Genomic DNA, 19,578 nt, shown 5'->3' with positions numbered 1-19,578 from the left:
GCTCTATTAATTTAATTATTATATTTATTCTAAAATTAAATTTTAATTTAATTATGATTTTTATTGAAGGCTACTTTAATATAATTATAATTCTTATTCAAAGCTGTTTTAATTTAATTATCATCTTCTTGAAGGCTGTTTTAATTTAATTATTATATTTATTCTAAATTTTATTTTTATTTTATTGTCATTCTTCTTCTAAAGCTGTTTTGATATAATTATTAAATTTATTGTAAAATTTATTTTAATTAAATTATTATTCTTATTCTAAGGCTGTTTAAATTTAACTGTTATATTTATTCTAAAATTGATTATAATTTAATTATTCTTGTTCTAAGGCTATTTTAATTTATTTATCATTCTCATTCTAAGGCTGTTTAAATTTAATTATTATATTTATTCAAAAATTAATTAAATTTAATTATGATTCTTATTATTAGGCTGTTTTAATTTAATAATATTTATTCTACAATTTATTTTAATTTAATCATCATTCTTATTCTAAGGCTGTTTTAATTTAATTATTATATTTATTCTAAAATTAATTTTAATTTAATTACAATTCTTAATGAAGACTGTTTTAATTTAATAATATTTATTATACAATTTATTTTAATTTAATCATCATTCTTATTCTAAGGCTGTTTTAATTTTTATATTTATTCTAAAATTAATTTTAATTTTATTACCATTCTTGGTGAAGGCTGTTCTAATTTAATTATAGTTAATCTAAAAATGACTTTAATTTAATTATTATATTTATTCTAAAATTGATTTTAATTTAATGGTCTTTCTCTGAGGCTGTTTCAATTTAATTATCATTGTTGTTGAAGTCTGTTTTAATTTAATTATTATATATATTCTAAAATTAATTTTAATTTATTTACCATTCTTGATGAAGGCTGTTTTAAGTTAATTATTATATTTATTCTAAATTTGATTTTAATGTAATTATCATTCTTATCCTGAGGCTGTTTTAATTTAATTATATTCATTTAAATTTGATTTTAATTTAATTAATTTTTATTCTAAGACTGTTTTAATTTAATTATATTGTTTAAAAAATTGATTTTAATTTAATCATCATTTTTATTCCAAGGCTCTTTTAATTTAATTATATTATTCTTTCTAAAATTGGTTTTAATTTAAATATTATTCTTGATGAAGGCTCTATTAATTTAATTATTATATTTATTCTAAAATTAAATTTTAATTTAATTATGATTTTTATTAAAGGCTATTTTAATATAATTATAATTCTTATTCAAAGCTGTTTTAATTTAATTATCATCTTGTTGAAGGCTGTTTTAATTTAATTATTATATTTATTCTAAATTTTATTTTTATTTTATTGTCATTCTTTTTCTAAAGCTGTTTTGATATAATTATTTAATTTATTGTAAAATTCATTTTAATTAAATTATTATTCTTATTCTAAGGCTGTTTAAATTTAACTGTTATATTTATTCTAAAATTGATTATAATTTAATTATTCTTGTTCTAAGGCTATTTTAATTTATTAATCATTCTCATTGTAAGGCTGTTTAAATTTAATTATTATATTTATTCTAAAATTAATTTTAATTTAATTATCATTCTTATTATGAGGCTGTTTTAATTTATATTTATTCTACAATTTATTTTCATTTAATCATTAATCTTATTCTAAGGTTGTTTTAATTTAATTATTATATTTATTCTAAAATTAATTTTAATTTAATTATTATTCTTGTTGAAGGCTGTTTTAATTTAATTATATTTATTCTACAATTTATTTTAATTTAATCATCATTCTTATTCTAAGGCTGTTTTAATTTTTATATTTATTTTAAAATTAATTTTAATTTTATTACCATTCTTAGTGAAGGCTGTTTTAATTTAATTATAGTTAATCTAAAAATGACTTTAATTTAATTATTATATTTATTCTAAAATTGATTTTAATTTAATGGTCTTTCTCTGAGGCTGTTTCAATTTATTTATAGTTAATCTAAAAATGACTTTAATTTAATTATTATATTTATTCTAAAATTGATTTTAATTTAATGGTCTTTCTCTGAGGCTGTTTCAATTTAATTATCATTCTTGTTGAAGTCTGTTTTAATTTAATTATTATATATATTCTAAAATTAATTTTAATTTATTTACCATTCTTGATGAAGGCTGTTTTAAGTTAATTATTATATTTATTCTAAATTTGATTTTAATGTAATTATCATTCTTATCCTGAGGCTGTTTTAATTTTAATTATATTCATTTAAATTTGATTTTAATTTAATTAATTTTTATTCCAAGGCTCTTTTAATTTAATTATATTATTCTTTCTAAAATTGGTTTTAATTTAAATATTATTCTTGATGAAGGCTCTATTAATTTAATTATTATATTTATTCTAAAATTAAATTTTAATTTAATTATGATTTTTATTTAAGGCTATTTTAATATAATTATAATTCTTATTCAAAGCTGTTTTAATTTAATTATCATCTTGTTGAAGGTTATTTTAATTTAATTGTCATTCTTTTTCTAAAGCTGTTTTGATATAATTATCAAATTTATTGTAAAATTCATTTTACTTATATTATTATTCTTATTCTAAGGCTGTTTAAATTTAACTTTTATATTTATTCTAAAATTGATTATAATTTAATTATTCTTGTTCTAAGGCTATTTTAATTTATTAATCATTCTCATTGTAAGGCTGTTTAAATTTAATTATTATATTTATTCTAAAATTAATTTTAATTTAATTATCATTCTTATTATGAGGCTGTTTTAATTTATATTTATTCTACAATTTATTTTCATTTAATCATTAATCTTATTCTAAGGTTGTTTTAATTTAATTATTATATTTATTCTAAAATTAATTTTAATTTAATTATTATTCTTGTTGAAGGCTGTTTTAATTTAATTATATTTATTCTACAATTTATTTTAATTTAATCATCATTCTTATTCTAAGGCTGTTTTAATTTTTATATTTATTTTAAAATTAATTTTAATTTTATTACCATTCTTAGTGAAGGCTGTTTTAATTTAATTATAGTTAATCTAAAAAATGACTTTAATTTAATTATTATATTTATTCTAAAATTGATTTTAATTTAATGGTCTTTCTCTGAGGCTGTTTCAATTTATTTATAGTTAATCTAAAAATGACTTTAATTTAATTATTATATTTATTCTAAAATTGATTTTAATTTAATGGTCTTTCTCTGAGGCTGTTTCAATTTAATTATCATTCTTGTTGAAGTCTGTTTTAATTTAATTATTATATATATTCTAAAATTAATTTTAATTTATTTACCATTCTTGATGAAGGCTGTTTTAAGTTAATTATTATATTTATTCTAAATTTGATTTTAATGTAATTATCATTCTTATCCTGAGGCTGTTTTAATTTTAATTATATTCATTTAAATTTGATTTTAATTTAATTAATTTTTATTCCAAGGCTCTTTTAATTTAATTATATTATTCTTTCTAAAATTGGTTTTAATTTAAATATTATTCTTGATGAAGGCTCTATTAATTTAATTATTATATTTATTCTAAAATTAAATTTTAATTTAATTATGATTTTTATTTAAGGCTATTTTAATATAATTATAATTCTTATTCAAAGCTGTTTTAATTTAATTATCATCTTGTTGAAGGTTATTTTAATTTAATTGTCATTCTTTTTCTAAAGCTGTTTTGATATAATTATCAAATTTATTGTAAAATTCATTTTACTTATATTATTATTCTTATTCTAAGGCTGTTTAAATTTAACTTTTATATTTATTCTAAAATTGATTATAATTTAATTATTATTCTTGTTGAAGGCTGTTTTAATTTAATTATATTTATTCTACAATTTATTTTAATGTAATCATCAATCTTATTCTAAGGCTGTTTTAATTTAATTATTATACTTATTCTAAAATTAATTTTAATTTAATTATTATTCTTGTTGAAGGCTGTTTTAATTTAAATATTATTCTTATTGAAAGCTGTTTTAATTTAATCATTATATTTATTCTAATATTAATTTTAATTTAATTACCATTCTTGATGATGGCTGTTTTAAGTTAATTATTATATTTATTCTAAATTTGATTTTAATTTTATTCTTATTCTTATTGAAGGCTATTTGAATTTTATTTATTTCATGTATTCTAAATTCATTTTAATTTAATTATTATTCTTGTTGAAGGCTGTTTTAATTTAATTATATTTATTCTATAATTTATTTTAATGTAATCAACAATCTTATTCTAAGGCTGTTTTAATTTAATTATTATACTTATTCTAAAATTAATTTTAATTTAAATATTATTCTTATTGAAGGCTGTTTTAATTTAATTATTATGTTTATTCTAAAATTAATTTTTATTTAATTATCATTCTTATTGAAGACTGTTTATATTCAATTATTACATTTATTCTAAAATTGATTTTAATATAATCATCATGTTGATTCTGAGGCTACTTTAATTTAATCATCACTTTTATTCTAAAGCTGTTTTAATTTATAATATTTATTCTAAAATTGGTTTTAATTTAATAATTATTCTTATTGAAGGCTGTTTTAATTTAATTATTATATTTATTCTAAAATTAAATTTTAATTTTATTATCATTCTTATTGAATGTGATTTAAATTGAATTATAATTCTTATTGAAAGCTGTTTTAATTTAATTATCATTCTTGTTGAAGTCTGTTTTAATTTAATCATTATATTTATTCTAATATTAATTTTAATTTAATTACCATTCTTGTTGATGGCGGTTTTAAGTTAATTATTATATTTATTCTAAATTTGATTTTAATTTAATTATGATTTTTATTGAAGGCTGTTTAAAGTTAATTATTATATTTTTCTAAAATTGATTTTAATTCAATCATCATTCTTATTCTAAGGCTCTTTTGATTTAAGTATTATATTTACTCTAAAATTGAGTTTAATTTAATTATCATTTTTGTTGAATGCTGTTTTAATTTAGTTATTATATTCATTCTATAATTGAATTTATTTTAATTATCATTCTTATTTTAAGGATGTTTCAACTGGATATTTATTCTAAAATTGGTTTTAATTTAATCATCATTTTTGTTCTAAAATTGTTTGAATTTAATTATCATTTTTTAAAGTTGTTTTAATTTAATTATTACATGTGTTCTAAAATTGATTTTAATTCAATTATTTTCTTCTTATTGATTGCTGTTTTAATTTAATTATTATATTTTTTTCTGAAATTGATTTCAATGTAATTATTATTCTTATTTTAAGGCTCTATTAATTTAATTATCATTCTTATTCTAAGGCTGTTTTATTTTAATTATATTTATTCTAAAATTTGTTTTAATTTAATTATCATTCTTAATGAAGGCTGTTTTCATTTAATTATTATTTATTCAAATATTAATTTTAATTTAATTGTTATTCTTATTCTATGGCTGTTTGAATTTAATTATTATATGTTTCTAAAAGTGATTTTAATTTAATCATCACTCTTCTGCTAAGGCTGTTTTAATTTAATTATTATATTTATTCTAAAATTGAGTTTAATTTAATTATCATTTCTTATTGAAAACTGTTTTAATTTAATTATTATAATTATTCTAAAATTGGATTTCATAATTATCATTCTTATTCTAAGGCTGTTTTAATTTAATTATATTTATTCTAAAATTGGTTTTAATTTTATTGTCATTCTTATTCTAAGGCTGTTTGAATTTAATTATATTTATTCTAAGATTGATTTTAATTTAATTATCATTCTTATTCTAAGGCTGTTTTATTTTAATTGTATTTATTCTAAAATTGGTTTTAATTTAATTATCATTGTTAATGAAGGCTGTTTAATTTAATTATTATATTTATTCTAAAATTGATTTTAATTTAATTGTCATTCTTTTTGAAGGCTGTTTTAATTTAATTATTATATTTTTAATCATCTATCTTATTCTAAACCTGTTTTAATTTAATTATTGTATTTATTATAAAATTGATTTTAATTTATTCATTATTTTTATTTTAAGGCTGTATTAATTTAATTATTATATTTATTCTGAAATTGATTTTAAATTAATTATCATTCTTGTTGAATGCTGTTTTAATTTAATTATTATATTTATTCTAAAATTGATTTTAATTTATCAACTTTCTTATTTTAAGGCTGTTTTAATTTGTTTATTATATTTATTCCAGAATTGAGTTGAATTTATTTGTCATGTTTATTCTAAGGCTGTTTTAATTTAATTATTATATTTATTCGAAAATTGATTTGAATTTAATTATGATTCTTATTCTTTTTTAAACGTTTTCTATTGTGAAATATGTATTCTGCTTTTCTGTATACTCATTATCACATAAACTGCTTGTTTCAACAGAAATGTGCACTTGTGCTGTCTGCCTTGTGTCTACCACAATGTTCAAACCAGTAGTTTTAGCATTATACTCTTTTAAATATTCTGCTTCTGTTGACTATTTATTGCCTTGTTTAAAGTTACTGGAAGAAACATTTTAGATTTGGAATTTGTGAACATTAAAAATGAATCTTAGGCTCCAATTAATGTCTTTGAACCTTTCAAAAATTCATTTTGAAATAGGAAGAACTAAACTGATTTACAAAATAAACTTTCCTGCTGTGTTTTCTATAATAGGGATAAGTTTAGTTTATGAAAGTGATTGTAATTAACATTTTATAATAGATTATTGGTTTTCTTATAAATGATACAATTTATGATGTTTTGTTTTATTGTTATCACTGTATATTTATTGAGAGTTATGGATTTTAGGTAGAGATATGTTTTTTACAATCTATATATAGCTCTTTTATAAGCAAGATTCTCTTGTAGATCATCAATAAGTTTGTGGATTTACAACACAAAAATATGGGATTCTATTCCACACAATGATCATAACAGATAGCCCAATGTTGCTTTGAAGTGAAAACATATGGTTAATAAAAGAGTAAATGAATAATGAAGAAATTTTTAATTTAAATAAATAAGGTGTTCACATATTATAGTGCATTTATAATTAAGTTTTTTGATAATTACAGTTGTGATAATTAAAAAGACTAAGATGTTCATAGAATTTCTACTCTCATTAAAGTTACTGATTTTTTTAAATGCAGTAAAATGTTTAATAGTTTTAATAATACACTATTGAAAAGATCCAGTAGTTAAAGTAGAAAGGTTCTTTAAAGAATCATAGACCCTTAAGAACATAACACTAAAATGAGTTACAAGTATTTCATAGGAATTAATTTTCATTTTCCTTTATGATTATTTAAGTGCTTTGAATAGAAAGATAGGAACTTTTTATAACTAGCATTAGCCATTTTCTTTGCCAACTTAACACATTACTGTATAATCATAGTGTTATATATTAAACTCAAATCTATATCGACATACCTGTGTTATCCAGCTAGCTGTTGTCAAAATCTGGTTCTTTTCATCCTGGCCAATCACAAAATAGTACAATATTACTCACTGTTTTCATATTCCCCATTGATTTTATTTTTAGAACAGTAATGTCCACCTATTTTTGTTTGAAAAGTAAATATTTTAAGCCTCACTGTTTCAAAGTGAAAATGGTGAAACTATAGTTCACAGAAGCAGAGGAACACTTGTATAGAACTGGTTGTAAATTAGGTGAAAGAGAAAGCGTCTAGGTTTTGCTTAGAATAACAAAGTTATCCAACAAATAAGAAGGTGGACAGTTTTTCTGGGAAAATTGGAACCGTAGTTAAGTGCATTCCCACTAAGTTGATGGATTGTTTGTTTATTTTTCAATTTCGCTCAAAGCTACTCGAGGGCTATCTGCGCTAGCCATCCCTAATTTAGCAGTGCAAGACTAGAGGGAAGGTAGCTAGTCATCACCACCCACCACCAACTATTGAGCTACTCTTTTACGTACGAATAGTGGGATTGACCGTCAAATTATAACCCCCCCACGGCTGGAAGAGCGAGCATGTTTGGTGCGACTGGGATTCGAACCCGCGATCCTCGGATTACGAGTCGAACGCCTCAACGCGCTTGGCCATGCTGGGCCAGGTTGATAAATTTGTGGGCTTTCTCCTGCACATGCTCGCTTCTCCAGCTGGATTATTCAAGTTTGTTTTCTTCTAAGAAGATCTGATTCTTTTTTGTTTCTTAATTTCTTCTTGATAAGGGATTGTTTTTGTAAATTCTATTTTGGGAACGTCCTGATTTACATAACACTATCTTTGTAATATTTCCACTTTTATGTGACTTTTATAATACAACATATTTTCAATCTCTATAACGTTAGGGCTAAAATGTAACTGTGGACAGTGGATTCAGCTTACAATAAATATCTCTCATCTTGGGACTAAAGTGTATACTGTGAATAGTAGATTCAATTTACTTTAATATCTTTTATCTTAGGACTAAATTGTAACTGTGAACAGTAGATTCAGCTTACACTGAATATCTCTAGCCTTAGGACTAAAGCATATACTGTGAACAGTGACTTCAGCTTACATTGAATATCTCTAACCTTAGGACTAAAGTGTATACTGTGAACAGTAGATTCAATTTACTTTAATATTTCTAATCTTAGGACTAAAATCTAACTGTGAACAATAGATTCAGCTTGCACTGAATATCTTTAACCTTAGGACTAAAGTGTATACTGTGAACAGTAAATTCAATTTACTTTAATTTTTCTAATCTTAGGACTAAAATCTAACTGTGAACAATAGATTAAGCTTGCACTGTATATCTCTAATATTAGGACTAAAATGTAACTGTGAACAGTAGATTGAGCTTACATGAAATACGAGTATCTCTCATCTTAGGACTAAACTAACCATTGGAAATAATGGAAACAATATTTCGAGTTTAACAAATCATTTTAAATACCACCGTTACATTAATATATCAAAATAGCAGTATAAAATCAAACATTATAGAGTAATTTTTGGTATGAACTGACCCTTTGGTTCTTTCTTCGCGTTAAGCACTGCCATTATTGATAAGTTGATTCATCACATCCTAAAGTTTGATTTGTTTTGTTTCTGATTCACAAATATTGTGTAACCAATTTTCATGTGTTATTCATTTCTTCATTCTAGAAGTTCTACTCTACTATAGGTATTTGTTTCAAATCTTAACATTAATTGACGTAGGTGATTTTTTAATTAGAATTTATTTTTATGTTAAAGCTATCTGATATCTATTCTAGTTATTACAAATACTTTACAACGTTATAGCAGTTTTTTTTTAATAATATACGTTCGACAGTGATGACTGACGCTTCCTTTCAAATCGGTAGATTGTATAATTTATTTTAAATCTAACTTAAAAATAGTATATTCAGATCATAACAAGATAATATGATAAGAAAAAATCAGTCAAAAACCTGCTGTTATACCACGAACATAACTAATACAAAACTAATATTATAAGGTTTATAACATTTCATACCAGGACGCCCTTTCTCTGGTGATTTAAAACTATAACTCCACCAAAGAAAGGGCGTTCATTCATGTTACCATTTATCATGGTAAAAGGTTGTTTTTGTTTTATTTTTATTTTTCTTAAATATAATATGAAGGCCTACCAGCAACATCCAATGACTTTTTGACAAAATACTACTGGTAACAATACCAGCTGTACAAATGAAATATCAACGAACGTCTACCACTAACATTGTCAGTAAAGTACCAACAATGTACCACTAGTAACAATACCAGCTGTACAAATGAAACATCACTAAATGTCTACCAGTAATACTGCCAAAAGTACCAACAAAGAACTACTGGTAACAATACCAGCTGTACAAATAAAACATCAACGAACGTCTACTAGTAACATTATCAGTAAAGTACCAACAAAGAACTACTAGTAACAATACCAACTGTACAAATAAAACATCAACAAACGTCTACTAGTAACATTGTCAGTAAAGTACCAATAAAGAACTACTAGTAACAATACCAACTGTACAAATGAAACATTAACGAACGTCTACCACTAACATTGTCAGTAAAGTACCAACAAAGAACTACTAGTAACAATACCAACTGTACAAATAAAACATCAACGAACGTCTACTAGTAACATTGTCATTAAAGTACCAACGAAGAACTACTAGTAACAATACCAATTATACAAATAAAACATCACTAAATGTACACAAAGAAGTACACAACAAAACATCATTGGACGTCTACCAGTAGCATTGCTAATAAAGTATCAACAAATTACTACTGGCAACAATATCACCTGTACAAATAAAACAGCACTGAACGTCTACCAGTAACATTACCAGTAGAGTACCAACAAAGTACTTTTTGTAACAATACCATCTGTACAAGAAGCTATTATAACAGATCTATTGGTAAGAATATCAGTTGTATCAGGGTTTGCTATTTAAGGTTCGAAGCTAGTGATATCAATGTATTACCGTCCTCTTTCCACTGTTTACAAATTGGATAACAAATGATATAGCTAGTAATTACTAGTTAATGAACTAATTGAAAACACGATAATACCAACAATAGATAAATGTAATAATAATTAATAATAGAGATGTATGCTATAAATGATAACCTTTAAAAACAATGATAAGCAATAAATACATTAATCCATTTATCATGATATTAACCCAACTACGAAAACATCAGATTAAAGGCTCTAGTTATAGATTATTATTCTGATAAACGGACAAATGTTTAGAACATTCCAGTTGATCGCATAAATGACGCAAAATAGAAAGATTTCAACCAGTGATCACTGGTTGCTTTTCTTAACATTTGAAATACTGGGAGAATTTCCAAAAAAATTGATTTATAGAAGTACTGTATGAAAAAAAGTTTTTTTTTTTAATTTCCGAAGTAGCTATTGTTATTTTCTCAGTGCAGAGATAAACAATGGGCCATCTGCACTCTGCCAACCAGGGAGAACTGAGCCTCGGATTATTCAACTAAACAAAAGTTCATTGTTCTTTGTTGTACATTAAATAATCTGATATCAGTAATGAAAGTATCTGAACATGTCTATTAGAGATCTGGCACTTCAACTGTTTGATTTTCAAAGCATAAGTTTTAAGAAACGAACTTACCACGTTAATTATTTGATACAAGGAAAGATCAAAGGTCAGACGAAGCGGAACTGAAGCATTATGTGAAGGACGGACGGCCAGGTCATAGTTTGACATCAGATAGCGGGTCAGCCGGTACTCGTGCTCATCTGCTAACACTTGGTAAGGTGTAGAGAGAGTTAATAAACTTACTCGTGTTATTCTATCAACACTTAACTGTAAAGAGTTAAATAAAGATGTTCATTGTGAAATGATAGACTCATACTGAAGAACGCTAGTTAACAGAACCGATGGCTAATAATTGGGTAAACATTATTTAAGTACTGTCATTTCACTGTCACTTCTATAACGCGCTCTGAGCCCTAAAGTGTGTACCGTGATTTTCGATGTAAACTCGAATTCATAGCCTACCATGGTAGTTCACAAGTATTATTTGTCCCACTGTATATATTTATTTCTAAAGACTTAAAGAAAACGTATAATATCTCAGTAAGAAATGTTAACATGCACTTTTTCAGCGTAGTAAGAATTGGATGTTAATAATACAAAACAACCTTAAATCTAAACTGGCAAGTGTTCGCTTTAGGAAAAATGTGTTGTTATTAACCCAAAACATCTTTAATCCTAAACTAGTAAGTGTTCGCTTTAGAACGAATTGGTTGTTATTAATACAAAACATCCTTAACCCTAAGCTAGCAAGCGTTAGTCTTAGTAGGAATTGGGTGTTAATAATATATAATATCATTAACCCTAACCTAGCAAGAGTTAGCGTTAGCAAGAATTACACAAGTTTTTCCATTAATAAGGATTTTTAAGGGTAAGTTATCAACATTTAAGAAGAATAGTGTACGTCCATTGTACGTGACCAGAAAATCAAAAGACACAATTAAAGTGTTTATTATCTTTATTAATTCTCTACAGAAACTTTTTAATGTATTATATTGGGGAGTATGAAATTAATAAAGCCACGGTGTTTGATAATGCGAACTATCATATACATACATTTACATTATACAATATGATGATGGAGAATTATTTGATACTTTTTGATTGTGTTAGAATAAGTTTAAATTACTTCTGTCATTTGCCAGGTTGATTTGTCATCAGATTTGAAGAATTGTATAGAAAACACGATGTTTTATTTTATAATTTTTATCAAGTAAATAATCTCAGCAAACTACTTCCATCGTTCAGCTAGCCACAAAACAAAGTGTCTGTTTCTGTTCGGTCTTCATGCAACGATAACTTTCAATTTCGTTCACATATTGTATTGTTATTTTTGTCGTCAGTCGAATAATCTTGTAATCTGATCAACTAATTTCATCAAAACAAATAATTATTATATTTAGACGTTTTCGCTGTGCATATCACAAAGTAATATATATAAAACAAACTATATTCAATATAGTTTGAAATATACAAAACCATTTGTATTCAATAACACTGATTATTATATCATATAAAACCGCTGTCTCCAATGACATACATTATGCCCTCTAAATCATATATAATCAATTGTCTTCAATGACATAAATCTTCACGTCCTGCAATTAGTACAGATAATAGTCCGTTCGTTCTCCAGATGTTTCAAATATATATTTGAAGTACAGTTAAATACCAAGGATACACTGCTCACGTGAATAGAACTTTGGATCTCGACTAGTCCTCTTATCATTACCGATTTCTCCTAACACTGGTGTTGATATGAAAAAAAAATGTCTGACAGCCCCTTATGACAGGTGTTGTGTTTTACTAAGAATGTTGATGGTGAGTGTGGCCAAATGGCTAGCCTGCCAGAACTGTGATTTCAAGGTTTCTTGTTTCTCCAACTGGTGCTATAAAAACATGTTCCTCACCTAAGTACTGTTGGTGTGCTTTAGTTATTAGTGCCTTAGGGCTATGGGTGTGCTTTAATTACTAGCACTTGGGAGATGTAGATATGCATATTTATTTGGGGCTGTCGGTGTACTTCAGTTATTATGGTGTCTATTTAATGAGATAACTCGATGGGTGATGATCACTAGGTATTTTCCCTCTAGTCAGTTTAAAACTAAGAGTGCCTATGAGCACATGTTCACTAGCCTTCCCTCTAATCAGTTTAAACCTAAGAGTGTCTATGAGCACATGTTCACTAGCCTTCCCTCTATTCAGTTTAAACCTAAGAGTGTCTATGAGCACATGTTCACTAGCCTTCCCTCCAGTCAGTTTAAAACTAAGAGTGTCTATGAACACATTTTCACTAGTCTTTCCTCTAGTCAGTTTAAAACTAAGGGTGTCTATGAGCACATGTTCACTAGCCTTCCCTCTAGTCAGTTTAAACCTAAGAGTGCCTACGAGCACATGTTCAATAGCCTTCCCTCTAGTCAGTTTAAAACTAAGAGTGCCTATGAGCACATGTTAACTAGCCTTCCCTCTAGTCAGTTTAAACCTAAGAGTGTCTATGAGCATATGTTCACTAGCCTTCCCTCTAGTCAGTTTAAAACTAAGAGTGTCTATGAACACATGTTCACTAGCCTTCCCTCTAGTCAGTTTAAAACTAAGAGTGCCTATGAGCACATGTTCACTAGCCTTCCCTCTAATCAGTTTAAACCTAAGAGTGTCTATGAGCACATGTTCACTAGCCTTCCCTCTATTCAGTTTAAACCTAAGAGTGTCTATGAGCACATGTTCACTAGCCTTCCCTCCAGTCAGTTTAAAACTAAGAGTGTCTATGAACACATTTTCACTAGTCTTTCCTCTAGTCAGTTTAAAACTAAGGGTGTCTATGAGCACATGTTCACTAGCCTTCCCTCTAGTCAGTTTAAACCTAAGAGTGCCTACGAGCACATGTTCAATAGCCTTCCCTCTAGTCAGTTTAAAACTAAGAGTGTCTATGAACACATGTTCACTAGCCTTCCCTCTAGTCAGTTTAAAACTAAGAGTGCCTATGAACACATGTTCACTAGTCTTTCCTCTAGTCAGTTTAAAACTGAGAGTGCCAATGAGCACATGTTCACTAGTCTTCCCTCTAGTCAGTTTAAAACTAAGAGTGCCTATAAGCACATGTTCACTAGTCTTTCCTCTAGTATGTTTAAAACGAAGAGTAATTATGAATATCAGTGATGTCGAGAAACCCACTTGTTGAGAAATTTATATGCAAAACGGCTCGTTTGGGTTGAGAAATATTTTACATAGAAGAGCGAACAACGTTTCGACCTTCTTCGCTCTTCTATGTAAAATATTTTCTCAACCCAAACGAGCCGTTTTTGCATATAATTATGAATATATTTTCACTAGTCTTCCCGCTAGTAAGTTTAAAACTAAGAGAGCCTATGAGCACATTTTCACTAGTTGGCTTCACTGTAGTAAGTTTAAAACTAACAGTAGTTATGAACACATGTTTACTAGTCTTTCCTCTAGTAAGTTTAAAACAAAAATTGCCTATGAGAAAATGTTAACTAGTCTTCCCTCTAGTAAGTTTGAAACTAAGAATGCCTATGAGCACATGTTCACTAGTTGTCTTCACATTAGTAAGTTTAAAACTAGGAGTGGTTATGAGCACATGTTCACTAGTTGTCTTCACTGTAGTAAGTTTAAAACTAAGAGTGGTTATGAACACATGTTCACTAGTCTTTCCTCCAGTAAGTTTAAAACAAAGAGTGCCTGTGAAAACATGTTCACTATGTGCCTTCCCGCTAGTAAGTTTACAACTGAGAGTGCCTATCAGCAAATGTTCACTAGTTGTCCTCCCTCTAGTAGGTTTAAAATTAAGAGTGGTTATGAACACATGGCTATTAGTCCTCATGGTTCTTCTGCGACTTTCTAGTAAAATCCACAAACATATGTTTACTTTTATTATGTTATTCTCAAAAGAGTTTGTTTCTTATTAAGTGCAAAACGACAACAGACTGTCTGTGCTGTTCCACCGCAGGTATTAAAACCCAATTTTTATTGTTATAAACCTTTGCACTGGTAAGCACTACCAAAGAAATAAAATTTCTAAAACCATTCTTTCAAGAAATGAAACATCGTCCAATCAGACAAGTCCAAACTCACGCGCAGGCTCAATTCATGAATTTATCGACGCCATCTGTGAGTATGGTAAAATTTCGGAGACTTCTGTACTTAATAATTTGTGATTTTATAACTTAGAGAGAAAAGAGTAATCTCTTCTGTTTATTAAAACTGTTAGCTTTCCTACATTACTTAAAGAAGAAGAACAAAACGTAACTTTATTATGACTCATAAACAGCCTTAGCACGGAGGGCTTCGGACTCATATTCTATGTTCGTGCTAGGTTACCTGTATTCTAACTCCTACTGTACCAGTCAATTTATTTGGAAGAATATTAAATTATTATTTTTTACTTGCAATAAGCTTAAAACTATATTGACTTACGGAAATACAGTAAAGTTCTCGTATTTAGGATGTAAACTGTTATTAGTCGTATAATTCAACATTTTCTTTACTGTAAAAATAACTAAAACGTACTTGTAACATTCATGCATGTGAGGAATTTTAAATAACTTTAAAAACTGATCCAAATGTTGAAAATATTACACACAGTTGATTAAATATAGTGGTGGAAGACAAGGAACATTTTTTTTTAAAAAAGAGTACATGATATGAACACCTGGGGCTTAAGATGCAGCATAAACTCTTTTTATCGAAAAAGAGTAATCTGTATGTTAAGAACGAGATTTTGTTTTTTATTTTATTAATTTTATTCTATATATATATATAATATATATAATATATAGAAAATTATATATATATATATATTTGTAACATTTTTACTTTCACTAACGTTGTAGAGAAAAATATATCAATTCTAGGTTAACCAACATTCTATACAAATATATATATTTTTATGTTACCAACTTACTGGTACAGATGTTTATCAAATTAAGATATTTTCATTCTAATGTAATAAACTGTTTTTCAAGGAATTATTATCTAATGGAAAATTGTTGGACGGTGTTCCTTAGGCTAAACATTTAAAAAAAATGAAACTAAATATTTGATATTTAATAAACTACTGACTTTATTGGTTAAATTTATGTAATAATGTTTAGAAAATACAAACAACTCGCTAGATAGCGCGAAGATCAACTCTAATTAACAGAATTTAGAAGAATATTTTACAGTATTGACTGTAACAATGCACATTACAAAGTATAACAGTGACGTAGTTATGGCTTGGAATTGTGGGTATTGATTGATAAACCCGATCTTACCATTGTGAAGGAGTATGAAGACACCTATCAAGTGTATACATGAAACTGGCATTTCCGTTGAAGTTCTATGACTTGTATGATGACTTGGATAGAAATGAGGATTTTTTTTTTTTGTAGCAGAAGTTTTCAAACCCTGAAAAACAAAACAATATTAAACTTTTCAAGGTACTGTCAAAATACAATACGGTTAAAATAATCGTTCATACACACTAACCAAAACCAGTTATTTTTTAATAAACAACAGCGTATTTAATCTCTTTTAGAATGTTATTTAACACATGTAAGTTACATGAAATTAAATGTGCAAAGGAAAAAAAAAAAACAACAGTTGGGCACACAAAAAGGCACCATGCCATTCAGATAACATTTAACACGTTGTACGCGCCTGTCCAGTTTAATATCCCAAGAGCGACAGAAAAAATATCTAACATTAAACTGTTCTGTTAAAGAAATAAAGATAGTGTAAACTCAGGTACGAAGTGTAACATGTATGAATTGTGGGGAAAATTTGTAAATACGACAGTAACACTTGATAAACGGTAATATTTTATCTTATAACAGGATGAAATTAGAAATACCGGGAGATCTAAGTGATGGTAGTAGATCAAAATAATATAAGTTAACCTAGAACAGCTATGAATCATGATATGTTGAGTGTACACAACACAGCAACGAGTCACCAAACATGAAATGTTGAGTATATATCAGTATAACACCATGACACAGGTATATATGAACCTGTAATATATTCGTGTCTATTTCTTACTATCACAGTGAAAGAAGCACAAACACATTTGTAGAGTGGCTGAATCCTCTGGTAATTAAAGTTTCCAAGCTAATGTATTGCTCCAATTAGAGAAGGAGTCATTAAATAGACTTGGAAAACAGGTTCCTTTCTATGTGTTTGTCATATAATTAAATAACATATTAAAAACTAATTAATGAGTTCTCATACAATAGCTTCACACTTTAAGTTTCAATATTTCATTAAACAACGAATGTTCCTAAAACCATTGCCGAAACCGATAACTGATTGTACAAAATACATATTTATTTATTTTTATTATTTAAGCACGTGCCAGAAAAAATATAAGTATTGTTTCATTAATATCAGGTTGTTCGAAAAATAATGGCGGATTTTTCTACTACAATTTTAGTAATTTCTGAGGGTAAGAAACCTGTCTTAATATAACTTCAGATATACCATTGAAAAACTAAAGTATTCCTCTATTTTTAGTGTTTTATTCTTCCCTGAAACTTTATTTCAGACCCTTACCATTAATGACGAATAATAAAACTCGTGCATCATTTTTTGCATGAATCCAAACTTCATCATAATACATCACAAACATTTCACAATATCAACTAAGCATGGGGCGAAGGAACCACTTCCGAACGTACAGTACAGAGTTAGTTCCAAAAGTTTTGTAATGGAGATGTGAGTCTTGAAGACAATGAGAACAGAGGGCGTCCTTCTGTTGTTGAAAATGACCAGCTGAGAACATTAGTGGAAGGAAACCCGCGCCAAACTGTTCTAGAAATGTCACAAGGAGTGGTTGTTGGCATTTTCACAATTTTGGAGCAAATTGGAAAAGTGAAAAAATCGGCAAACGGGTTCCACACAAACTCTGAATAATCGCCGTTATGAACAGTGCTGTATGCTGGTTTTGTGCAACAGAAATGACTTATATCTTTATTGAATTGTTACTTGTGATTAAAAGTGGATCCTTTACGACAACAGAAAGCGTGGTTCAACAGTGACAAGGCTCCTAAACATTTCCCAAAGCCAAAATTGCACCAACAGAAGATTATGGTTACTGTATGGTGGACAGTGGTCGGTATTATTCATTACATCATGTCCAACCAGGGCCAGAATATAACTGTGGAGGTTAACTGTCAAGTAGTTCATAGAACCTTACGTGACAAAATGCTAGCATTAGTCAATCAAAAAGAACCAAACTTGCTTTATGATAAAGCTCGGACACGTGTTACTCAAATTACGCTCCAGGAACTCAACAAAGTGGACTACAAGACATTTTCTTTATCCTCCCCAGATCTGTCACACACCGACTACCACTTTTCAGTCATTTCTAGAACTTTTACAGGACAAAAGTTTGAACGACAGAGCAGCAGCAGAGAATGATTTAGTTCTGGAACCTCAGAGTTTAATCCTCATGCTATAAATAATCTCGTTTCTAGTTGACAAGTGTGTAGATCCACTAGGTTCCTATTTTGATTAATAAATTAATTATTTGTTATAAAGTTACAATTCTGAATACACCATTATTTTTCGAACGACCTAATATTAGTATACACTATATGAACATTTAAGACATTGATATTAGTGAAAGTTACACGGATATTAGTATCGTTTATATAAATATTAGTGCTTATTACACGGATATTAGTGCTGGTTACATGGACATATAAGGTATATTTACCAAATTTAATTTATCTTATATATTACAGTATGAATCTTGCAGCTGCCAGACTCGTAGCACAAATTAATAGCTATCTAATAAGTCGCAATAAGAACTATAATTTGATTTTTTTCTTGTGTTTTAAATTATGGCAGAAACTTACCTGAAAGTTTTAGTGGGCGCCAACGGGTGCGGAAACACTTAATTAGCATTATTTACAAGATATCTGATCTCTGTGAAAGCGACACAGAAGAGATGAGGCTAATACATGTCATTACTCACTGCGGAGCCAACAATAATTAAAAACAAGGCGTGCTTCATAGTTCACATCACTTGGAGAGTATTAAAGCTGAATGGATTTGTAAGGTTCTGTCTGTCTTGAGCAAACACGTCTATAAATAATATTTTTCCTTCTATAATTAACACTTAGAAAGCATAGAAAAGACACCAAAAAGACGGTGTGTATAGAGGACACTCTGAGTAAGGAACATTATATTCATATCCTGCAACAATAAGAACAAAGGAAGATATTTTAAACAATCGCAATCGATTTTCATACAATATTCTACAAACAGCTCATTGTCTACATACTGCTGATGAATAATTCTTAGCATCCGTAAAAGGATGTTACGTTTACAAAGAAATACTGGAAGCCAAAGTGTTCTGATAGTCATAACACGATGATTGTACTTACTGAATATAATTCAAAACGTAAAGACGTGAATGACCTACATTCCACTGTGTAACTGGTCTGCTATCAGTTACTAAAGGTGTAACTCTTCTATTATCACTTAGAAAATGTGTAACTGTTCAGCTATCACTTACTACAGGTGTAACTCTTCTATTATCACTTATTACAGGTGTAACTCTTCTGGT

The 19,578-nt window shown here is 27.0% G+C and overlaps 1 protein-coding gene across 1 annotated transcript in view; it reads right to left on the bottom strand.

The window, feature by feature from the left end:
• LOC143237670 (neuronal acetylcholine receptor subunit alpha-10-like) overlaps nucleotides 1-16,411 on the bottom strand; it is a 50,147-nt gene extending 33,736 nt beyond the window's left edge. The window contains exons 1-3 of the mRNA XM_076477175.1: nucleotides 16,283-16,411; nucleotides 11,088-11,224; nucleotides 7,412-7,456 (exon numbers count right to left, since the gene is read on the bottom strand). Of these exons, the coding sequence (XP_076333290.1) occupies nucleotides 7,412-7,456; nucleotides 11,088-11,224; nucleotides 16,283-16,334 (234 nt within the window). The 5' untranslated portion in view covers nucleotides 16,335-16,411. The remainder of the gene's footprint in view (nucleotides 1-7,411; nucleotides 7,457-11,087; nucleotides 11,225-16,282) is intronic.
• Nucleotides 16,412-19,578: the final 3,167 nt, after the last annotated feature.

The sequence above is a fragment of the Tachypleus tridentatus genome, chromosome 13 (genome assembly GCF_004210375.1).
Source record: "Tachypleus tridentatus isolate NWPU-2018 chromosome 13, ASM421037v1, whole genome shotgun sequence".
NCBI classification, from domain to species: Eukaryota; Metazoa; Arthropoda; class Merostomata; order Xiphosura; family Limulidae; genus Tachypleus; species Tachypleus tridentatus.
Note: the sequence above shows the minus strand (reverse complement) of the source record. Positions and strands in the feature narration are given on the sequence as shown.